The sequence below is a fragment of the Rhagoletis zephyria genome, unplaced genomic scaffold (assembly GCF_001687245.7).
Source record: "Rhagoletis zephyria isolate East Lansing unplaced genomic scaffold, Rhagoletis_zephyria_1.1 Rzeph_scaffold_00757, whole genome shotgun sequence".
Classification (NCBI taxonomy): domain Eukaryota; kingdom Metazoa; phylum Arthropoda; class Insecta; order Diptera; family Tephritidae; genus Rhagoletis; species Rhagoletis zephyria.
This window is the reverse complement of record NW_016157841.1, coordinates 56,115-67,220: the sequence shown is the minus strand read 5'-3', so window position 1 is coordinate 67,220 and position 11,106 is coordinate 56,115. Positions and strand designations below refer to the sequence as shown.

Genomic DNA, 11,106 nt, shown 5'->3' with positions numbered 1-11,106 from the left:
AATCGTCTGCGATATTCGCCATCACCAACGCGTAAAGGTCCGTAAATCCTTCACATAATCTTTCTCTCGAAAACTCCAAGAGCCGCTTTATCAGATGCTTTCATTGGCCGTGCCTCCGCGCCATACACCTGCACAGGCATGATGAGTGACGTATAGAGTGTGATCTTTGTACGACGAGAGAGGACTTTACTTCTCAATTGCCTACTCAGCCCAAAGTAGCACTTGTTGGCAAGAGTGATTCTCCGTTGGATTTCAAGGCTGACATTATTATTGGTGTTAATGCTGGTTCCCAAATAAACGAAGTCGTCTACTTTTTCAAACTTGTAACTGTCAACAGTGACGTGGGTGCCAAGACGCGTAAGCTCTGACAGTTTGTGTGATGACAGGAGATACTTCGTTTTGTCCTTGTTCACCACCAGACCCATTCGCTTTGCTTCTCTATCCAATCCCGAGAAGGCAGAACAGACGTAGCCCTTGTTTTTTTACCGATAATATCGATGTCGTCGGCATACGCCATACGTGTTCTGATTACATTCCTTTTAAATTACTGAACTCAGGAGTTTTTTTACTCTTCACCTATTTCTTGCTAAATATGTTTCTTTTTTTGTCCGTAACCCATATTGATATACATATTTTAGTTACCTTATTCCCTTAATTAATGTGAATTCGATTTTTTAAACATGTGGCTACCCTTGCACGTGCCGTTTAGAAGTAAAGCATTTTCAAAAACATTTCAATCGATACCCATATTGTAATATCTAATTCATTTAACTTATTAAATAATTTGAATAAAATTTGGTGCAGCTGGCAACCCGGTTCAAAAAAATAAAACTTCATTGCACATCTACAGGCCAAGCGCTGTCATTTGACACCTCACTTTTGAAAACTGGACGAACTATATGTACATACCAGTGGCCTGCGCGATTATGTTAGTATCGTACGAGTACGTTATTAACTAACACTTCTGATGATTACCACGATGCCAAAGTAGCGTAGTTGCTCGACATCGCCGCATCGTCGCCTCGTACGATTACTAAAAGCATCGTCGAATAGTAAAAACATAGCAGAGTAATAATTCTGCTAATAAATTGGCAGCGCCTGCATCGTCAATAGCAGTGTGATCAGATAATCACAAAACCACATTAACTATACCTGCATACTGAATTTTTTATTTACTTCAGCATGAATTAATTCATAGTCATAGAAATTAAATATATTTCAATTTAGCAGAAACGATAGCATGAAGTAGGAGTGGGAAATAAAAAAATTAATTTAATTAATTAGTTTTCAAGACCCATTCGTTCCCGTAAGCCAAAAATATTGTATTTGTCTTAATCCACAGAATTTCCTCTTTCATTAGTGATTCTACATTGCACTGAATTTTTTAAATAGATTTTTGAAGCAATCGTATCTTTAAAATTACAAGGTCCTTTTAAAAACCCTGACATAAGAGAGAAACTCTACAAACGAAGTTTTACTATAGTTTCGTAAGTACATATTTTGATTGCTACCATTTATACCAATTTTTTTGTACCGTTTCATATTCATCAAAATGATGAAACTCTATGTAAAGTGGGGAATTTATAAAAAAAAAAATTATCTAAAATAGCTACCACGATTTAAAAGAGCTAAGAAAATAGCTAATAGCTAAACGCAAATTTCTATAGCTAAACGTCCAAAATCATACCTACAAAATACCTCAACTGGTAACACGGGAACAAAAATTCTTTTCTTTTTAATTTTCGTGTATTATAAAAAAATAACATATTCTCTAAACACGTACATTTGTTATGTAGTTTGCATTTGAATCGCTCTTCTATTTAGTGTAATTTAAAATATTTTGTTTGTCGATTCGCCAATGCATTTCAAAGAAAATTATCTGATTTATAGGCCTGCCTTTACGTCCATCAAGTTTTTTTTGTGGTCAAAAGATTGGTACAATACAGCGATGTGCTATTGAAAAATTTCAACAAACTAATTTTCGTGATTGGGATAAAGAAAAATATTTGGGTATTCACACAATTGGGATACGATTTGCACCAATTTTGGCAAATATTCAATCGTGTGACACTGCCTTTTGTATTTATACGGATGTTGGTAAAGAACGAACTATAAAAAACTAACCAAAATTAAATAACAACAAATATAATATTTTATAACTTGTGAGAGTTTTGTGCGGCTATAATTTTTTCGACTACTGAACAATGTACAAAAACAGTGCGGGTTTTCCGGCGGGATTATCAAACCTTGTACATTTTAAGACTTCTACTAAAATATTTCTGAAAAATAATAAGATTTACGTGAGCTGGACTGGTTTGAAAATACCTCTAAAATGTAGTTTTTTATGAATAAAAATAGTTTCTTAAAGGATTTTTTGGAAAAAAACCTCCCAGATGAAAAAAACAGTTTAAGCTTAAAAAATCTACATAAAAATATTAAAAAATTGTATCAACGGAATCATAATAATAAGAATTTGATGCTGTTTTTTAACTTTTTTCAAAGGTTTGGGTAAGAAAAACTTGAATAACTGCTCCAACACTTTACCGATATAGACTTATGAGGTATCAGTGGAAAGGTATTTTCTCTCCTTTTTTATTTTTTTGCAAAACAAACTTATTCACGTCCCAAAGTTTTCTTTATCAAATACCAACACATCTTAACTCAACATGGAATGACACGCGTTTATCTTACCTTCCTCTTTCATACTTTGAATGAGCTGATTTGCAAAGAAATTCAAAGGGTGAGAAAATACCTTACCAATGATACCTCATAAGTTTAAATTGGTAGGGTTTTTGGCTGAGTTATTCAAGTTTTTCTTAAACCAGTCTTTGATAAAAGTTCAAAAACAGAATCGAAAATCTCATTAATTATGATTCCGTAGAAAATTTTTTTAAAATAGTTTTATACAAATTTTTTAAGCTTAAACTGTTTAGTAATCTGAGGGAATTTTTTTTCAAAAAATTTTTAAAAAAAAACTTTTTTTTTTAATAAAAAACTCAATTTTTGGAGGTGTTTTCAAATCGGTTCAGAAATATTTTGGTAGGTCTTAAAATATAAAATATAATAGATTTCATAATTCCAGTGGAAGAATAGTACCGATTTTTTCTTGTATGGGGAATGATGCAATCTACTGTACATTCATATATAATACGCGAAGGCATTTTTTGTTCCGCATAAAAGATCTGCACCGTTCGTTCCATTTTCAAAAATGGGGTGTCAAATTAAAGCGCTTGGGCTGTAGATATGTAAACTGGTTTTATTTTTTCGAAAAGAGTTGCCACCTGTGGAACAATTAAAACCAAATTTTTCAATAATCAATACCATCAGATCCGTACCGTTCGTTCGATTTTGAAAAGTGGGGTGTCAAATTAAAGGGCTCGGGCTATAGATGTGCAATAGGGATTTAAGTTTGTATGAAAAGAGATGCCACCTTTTAAAAACTTATCTATATTCAAATTATTAAAAAAAAATATCAATTATTCAAAATGGGTATTTATCAAAATATTTTTGAAAAGCTTTGTTTTTTAACTTAACTATAGGAGGGTTGCCACCTGTTTAAAAAATAAATTCAATTTGAGTTAAGGGAAATACGTAAGAGAAAAAAGTATGTATCACCATATGGGTTCCAAACGATGTGGCTTTAAAAAAGTAATGGTTTGAAAATATTTTTAAGAAGGTTGATTGAAATGTCGAATTTAGTTAACTTATACACATATTATATGAAACATCAAAATATGAATGTCAAACGAGAGTGTGTAAAAAGTCTTTACTTTCAACGCTGTTTAAATAGTTAAATTCAAAGTATTTAATAAGTTAAATATATTATTAAAATTTGGGTTTTTATTTAAGGGGATTCAAAAATATTTATTTCTGAACTATATTTAGTGGGGTTCCCACATGTTTAGAAAATAAAACTCAACTTTATTCATCACTTAATTGAAATATGTATCGCAATGTTAGACAACGGAGCCTTAACAAGAATTTAGCTTGAAAATACTTTTCAAGAAGGCTGCCAGGTTTAATTTAATTAACTAATGCAAAATTTATGTGAGTTATATAAATAGGGGAGTCAAACGAAACAGGTAATATTTAGCCTGAACATTTGAAACGTTTGAGAAGGGCTGCACCGTGATTAAAAAGGTACATTCAAATATTTCAACAAGTTCGCCGAATTATTAAAGGATGGGTATCAATCGAAATGGGTTTGAATACTCTTCATTTCGGACCTTTATTTAGGAGGGTTCCAGCATGTTTGAACAATCAAATTCAAATTAGTTCATCTGCTACTGAAACGCACGTGTGTCACGTCAGGCGAAAGAGATGTAAGAAGATTTTAGTTTGAAATAACTTTTGAGGACTTCCACCTGCGTGAAAAGTCGAATTTAGTTAACGTTTACACTAGTTTTATGAAATATTTTGATATGGGAGTGAATCGAACGAAATTTATGAAAGCTTTAGTTTGAAAATATCTTTATTTGGGCTGGCCTCCTTTTCGAAAAAAAAAACATATCAATCTAAAAGTATATGTATGTGTATTATACGAGATGGTATTTTGTGTGATAGTCATTCGATTCATCGTTCCTTTAACTTTCAAAAATTACGGGTTCATATTAAAAAGGGGGTAGATGTGCTATAGTTTTCTTTTTTTTACTTAAGATCTTTTGTTTCGGTAAATGATTTGAAATTTGATGTAATCAAAACCCTGCACTATGAGAAACCTCTTCACTAAAAACGGCTACAGGGATTTGGATGAAATATGGCACTTTAGAGTCTTCGTAGTCTTCGTAGAATATGTATGTTTTGTTAATAACGCGAAAATAGTAACTGCTTACCTGAATAAGATTCATCCTATACTCGGCTACAGTTATTTTGCCGTTTTGTCCGTTAAGAATAGCAAAAATTCCATTTAGCAAAAATTCCACCGAGTCGAGCGTCACACATTTTTGCGATAAATTCTTCAAAGTTTCCAGAGATTCATGCCTAGTTTTATCGTTCTTGCAATACAAATTTTGCAATAGGATTTTTCCAAAAGACATCGCATATTGGCTTAAATCTATATTTAACTCAAGTAGAACTATGCTCATGGTTTTTATAGACACCTCAGGACTCCTTAAGATAGATTTATGCAAAGCCGGATAAATGCTTTCTTCAAATTCTATTTGAGTAAGTACTTGCAACAACGGTCGACATGCAAATATTAGAGTATCGTTGAGCTTCGTTTTGTTCATTATAATTCCTTTTACAAAGTGATCACGTAATTCACATTTGTACTTGCCAAAATAATCTTCACGATTAATACTTTTCTCGAATCGTACGAGAAGCATTAAAAAAATAACAATGTTGCACGAAGGTTCTTTTCCTATGGCTGTGGAAAAACATAGTTTGTATATCTCGATATTTTGCCACGAATCAAAAAATATTTTCTCTCCCATTTCTATTATACGCGTGTTACGGGAGAGGAGAATATGTTGATACAATAAGCTTTGATAATCTACTATTTTAGTGTACTCTGCTATAAAAATTTTCGAGTTGATGTCAGCAGTTTTTATTATTATATCTGTCCATCCTATAGCAATTAGAGAAAATTTTGCCGATTTCTGAGGCTGAAACGTGGTAAGATCCTTATTTATAACCGACTTTATTACTGCACAAAAATTTTCTACGGCCGCGTCATGATGGCGTTTAATAATATCCACAATCAAATTTCTTACAAGAAGTTGAGAGGGCGAATCCTTATACTTAAACAACGTTGTGCCAATAACTTTACATATCCCTTTAACAATAGCAGCATTAACTCCTAAAAATATACATGAATACATGTTTTAGGGCATAAACTACAAAAATTATACGCAATTTGCATTTCTGTTCATTATTAGGTGCATGTTTTATTTTGTATTCATACTTAGCTTACCAGGATTGTTCAAGATGGACGCAACATTACGGAACAGATCGGGCCGCTCTTCTATAGAAACTGAAAGTACTCGATTCGGTAAATCTCTTAACGCCTTCGATAACTATAAGAACATTCCATCAAATCCCAATAAACGTATAAAATTTTAATTAAAAGCAAACCTCAACATCCGCCATTTTTACTCTGTGCTTAGGAATCAAACTAGAACTGGAAAACTATCGCTGGCACTATCGATGGCTTTTAACTATCGAAAACATCGATCTTTCTTAATCGCTATCGATAGTTTTCACTCATAAATACATTAGGGTCTTTCTCTAACAATCCGGACCGGATCCGGTTATTAGGGTATAACCCAGCCAGTCAAAAGTAGTAAAAAATCTGGTGAAACCGCGCGTTTCATTCACTTCAAAACTGGTGAAAAATCTGGTGAATTTTGTATAGGCGGTGTGCAGATTTTCACCAGTTTCCCCCTGTACGCGTAAGCCTTGCATCACTGTCGCACTCATTCAGATACTTCGTAAGGAAAACATATTGTGACAAATACTGCGGCAACGCGAAGCGAACAACGAGAGATTGGCAGAATGTTCAAAGAATGATGTAGAATGTTCCACAAAGAGAAACGTCAAGTTGGATGAACACTGCGAACAGCGAGAGAAAGAGAATGAGCGATAAACTTCAGAACGTTCTAGAGTTGCCATAAGTACGAGAGCAGGTATTTAAGGGCGCCGCCACAGCGAAGTGGGTCAGTTACAAGTCAGCATTCCCACGACAGCCGGTTCTACGTACCGGAATGACTCGGGTTTTACCCGACCAAGGGCTGTTGTTTCGGCGATCTAACCCCGTCTAGATCGGCGATACCCACCAATCATTATTCGTCCATGGAGCAATACCTTGCAGCCGGATTGCTCCGCATCCTTCTTCTCCGGGCGGGCGTACAGCCCAACCCCGGACCTGAAATTTACTTCTGCTGTGTTTGCCAGAATCGACTCCACCCGAACTCCACTTCGGTTAGGTGCAACTCCTGCAACGGATGGAGTCACCTAAGAACCTGCTCTGGCCTTAGGTCTCACCGGGAGTGGACCACAAACTTTGTGGCTCCCTGTTGCTCAAGCCAAATGGCACAATCAGCCTCCACGGCTACCCACTCGCGTAACGCACGGGTGCGACCTAGCACCCGAAGAGCATGCACGGCCCCCAGAAGCTCCCCTGAGCAACAGCAAACCTCCCAACACACCCCACCCACACAACCTACCGGCCGGTCCCACTCGCGAGCGCGAGCCAACCAGCAGCTACTGGTTGCCCACACCATCTGCTCCGTGTGCCAGAACAGAATATACCGGAATGTGACATCAATCAAATGCAACACATGCCTTGGCTGGTGCCACTTCCGGCTATATTCTGGTCTACGCACCACGCGCGAGTGGACTACCAACTACAGCGCCCCTTGCTGTAGTGCACCGCCGGCGCAGACAACAACGCCCACATCGCAGCCACCTACCATCAGGCTGCAACAGTAACTGAGTCAGGCGCAACAGGCCCAAGGTAAGCCCCACACTTCCCTCACTCCCCGTATCGCGACCAGCTTCCCAAGGCATACGAATGTACTCCAACTCAACTGCAACGGACTACAGAGCAAGATTGAGGAGATAGCAGTCTTCATGGGTCGGCACGGCATATTGATAGCTGCGGTCCAAGAAACGAAGTTGCACAGCAACTCAACTCTGTTGGGTTGCGCCGCCTACAATGTGCTCCGTAAAGATCGCGAGCGAGATAATGGTGGAGGATTAGCGTTCATTCTACACCACACAGTGCAGTATCGGCTAATCGAAGAAGACATCGACCCAAGGGACACTACCCTAGAATGTCAGGGCATAGCTGTCCGGTCAGGCGATGTCGAGCTCGAAATATTTAACGTGTACATACCCCCTGTCACCTGCTGCCCGGCTGGATATCTCCCTGACATAGGTGCGCTACTCAGAGGCGAAAACCGACTGGTAGTAGGTGACTTCAATGCGCACCACGATCTTTGGCATTCAAGCCTGGCCAATTATCGGAGGGGAAACATTTTGGCTCAGCGGATAGACGATTCGACATTCTGCACCATGAACGACGACGCCCACACCAGGATTGTGGGCAGCTGCAGCAGCTCGCCAGACCTAACAATTGCTAGCACTGGTCTGATAAATAGCATATCATGGCGACCTATGCTATCGTTAGCATCAGACCATCTGCGCATAATCATCTCGATCAATAAGCCCACCGACTTTGCTCCCGCGGATCACCGAACCTACACCAACTTTAACAAAGCTGAGCAAATGAGCGTGACCACCTACGCCAGGTCGACCCCGGGGACCCTCGCTTGAGGGACCTTAATTTGGACGGCAACTGGTAAATCAACATAAGCGGAAAAAGTGGGAAGAGCACTTGAAGGCCTGTAACTTCACCTATGGTGTGAGTAAGCTCTGGTCAACCGTGAGGTCCTTGTCCAACCCGACGAAGCGTGATGACAGAGTGGAAATCTCATTCGAAGGTCACGCCTCATCGGACCCGAAGAAATGCGCGAACTATTTTAGTCGGCAATTCACACTGCATCCTTCGGTAGACAAGGCCAAACGTCGAGTGACCAGCAGGCTGCACAAACTGCCCAAAAACAGTGCACCACTTGTTTTCACCAGCGGTGAAGTGAAGGGGGCCATCGGGAAGGCGAAAGCCTCCAAAGCCATTGGACCCGACGGAATCTGTATGCTGATGTTGAAACATTTGGGGCCTGTGGGAGTAGCATACCTCACGGAGGTCCTCAATTTGTCTATGACCACTCTCATCATTCCTGATGTGTGGAAATCAGGGAGAGTGGTCCCACTGCTGAAACCGGGGAAGCCCGCCAACAGAGGAGACTCTTATCGCCCATAACGCTCCTTTCCCTGGTCGCGAAGACACTTGAGGCCCTGCTGCTCCCATACTTCACCTGCCACCTAACCCCAGCGAAACATCAGCATGGCTTCCTTAAAGTGCACAGCACAACAACAGCACTTAACGCCATAAACACCCAGATAACTCGTGGCCTAAATCGCAACCGCCCCTGTGAGAGAACTGTCCTAGTAGCGTTGGACTTGTCAAAGGCGTTTGACACCGTCTGCCATTCCACGCTGCTAGAAGACATTGAGGCCTCCTCTCTCCCACAGGGACTGAAGCGATGGTCGGCGAATTATATGAGTGGTCGACAATCATCAGTAATCTTCAGAGATCAAACCTCGAAACCAAGAAGAATAAAACAAGGGGTTCCACAAGGTGGTGTTTTCTCCCCCTTACTTTTTAACTTCTACATCTCGAAACTCTCCCAGCCTCCTGAAGGAGTTTCCCTGATCTCGTACGCTGATGATTGTTCGATTTTGGCGTCCGGGAATGGAACTGATGACCTCTGCTCAAAAGTAAACGGTTATCTCTCCAGCCTTTCTCGCTTCTTCACTGCAAGGAGCCTAACCCTCTCCCCAACGAAATCAACGGCGACCCTCTTCACCACCTGGACGAAGGAGGTCAGGCTAGAATTAGGCATTCACGTCGACGGCACACCTATACCGACGGTGAACAACCCAAAAATTTTAGGGGTTACCTTTGATAGCCTGCTCTCCTTCTCCGCGCACACAACCGCAGTTGTCAACAAAGTACAGAGCCGCAACAAGGTCCTCAAGTCGCTCGCCGGCTGCACTTGGGGCAAAGACAAAGAAACGTTGCTGGTAACATACAAGGCAATTGGCCGGCCGGTTCTAAATTATGCAGCGCCTTATGCAGACTTGTCAGAACGCCGCACTCCGGACAGCGACTGGGTGCCTTCTGATGACGCCTGAGCACTACCTACACAGCGAGGCCCAAGTGCTCCCTGTACGGGAACACAATAAAATGCTCAGTAAGCAGTTTCTGGTGGGGTGTCACAGAAGCGAACACCCTAACAGACCACTGCTGGAGGAGGAGCCTCCGCCCAGGCACGTCAGGGGGCACCTATTCATGTACAAGGACGCAGTCCAGACCTACACAGACCAACCACTGGACCCAATGACGTACAGACGAGCGATTAACGACATTCATAGGGAGTCTGTCTCCACCTACCTCGACTCCCGGCCTAGGAATGTCGTTATCGGAGCCCAATCACCACCTGTGGAAGAGACGGAGCTTCAGTTACCTAGAGAGACCCGCGTTACCCTGGCTCAGTTACGGTCTGGATATTGTAGCCGCCTAAACAGCTACCAGTCCAGACTCGACCCAATGAGTGCCCGGCATGTGANAATCCGACTCAACTAACACCCCTCTCCCTTTGGTCCGACCCCATCGAAACAGCTCGTTTCCTGGGCCTACCGTTAGTTTAGCTCGACGATAATGATTAAAAAGTTGACCCGAAACAGGCGGGGCTTAGTAGTGCCGCTACAACAACAACAGTTACAAGTCAGCAAGCTACAAGTAAAGTGAGCGGAGAAGTGAGTTGCGAATAAGCAAGCTATAAGTTTAATTGTGTTAAAAAGTAGTAAAGCGTTGTTATTGCTTTAACAAGTATTGTAAAGTGTTTTTACTGTATTAGCAAGTATTGTAAATTTTTGTTGTACAATAAAGTTAATTGTACTGCAATTTGGTCATCGTTAGCATTTATTTAACAATCCAGCGATACGAGCCCGAGTATATTTGGGAAATCCCTCAAGGGCCATTCACATACAACTTTCCTCGCTTGGCTTGACAGTTCAAACTTTGACAACAAAGCGTGAAACGCAGAAGGTATGCTACAATAAACGCTTTGACAGTTTTTGCATTCTCCTTTTCCTCCATATTTTTTATCTGTAAAATAGATAACTAGATAATAATATGCATTAATAATAGCAATAAAAATTACTATTTACCCTATTTTTGTCATTAAATGCCAATGCAAGCGCACGAGAAAAGATACATGTAGGCAGCTGATTGCCAAAGCGGGCAAAAGTTGAGAATTGCCCAAGATTTTGCTTCGTTTCGCTTTGCTTTGCTTCAAACGTTTTTTATGTGAGCATACTCATGCATATGCCTACATCGGTCTTATATGTCAAAGCAAAGAACTATCAAGCTAAGCGAAGAAAGTTGTATGTGAATCAGCCTTCAAGGTTTGGTGGATAATCGTAACAACTGGTGTCAGAAGTGGGATTGTTAAATAAATCCCGAAGGATGAACTACTGAAA

General features: G+C 40.1%; 1 protein-coding gene across 1 annotated transcript in view; it reads right to left on the bottom strand.

Annotated features, from left to right (window-relative positions):
* The window catches only part of l(3)80Fj (lethal (3) 80Fj), an 88,902-nt gene extending 82,758 nt beyond the window's left edge, over positions 1 to 6,144 (bottom strand). The window contains exons 1-3 of the mRNA XM_017614011.1: positions 6,073 to 6,144; positions 5,912 to 6,014; positions 4,833 to 5,797 (exon numbers count right to left, since the gene is read on the bottom strand). Coding sequence (XP_017469500.1) covers positions 4,833 to 5,797; positions 5,912 to 6,014; positions 6,073 to 6,087 — 1,083 coding nt within the window. The 5' untranslated portion in view covers positions 6,088 to 6,144. The remainder of the gene's footprint in view (positions 1 to 4,832; positions 5,798 to 5,911; positions 6,015 to 6,072) is intronic.
* Between the last annotated feature and the right edge of the window lie 4,962 nt (positions 6,145 to 11,106).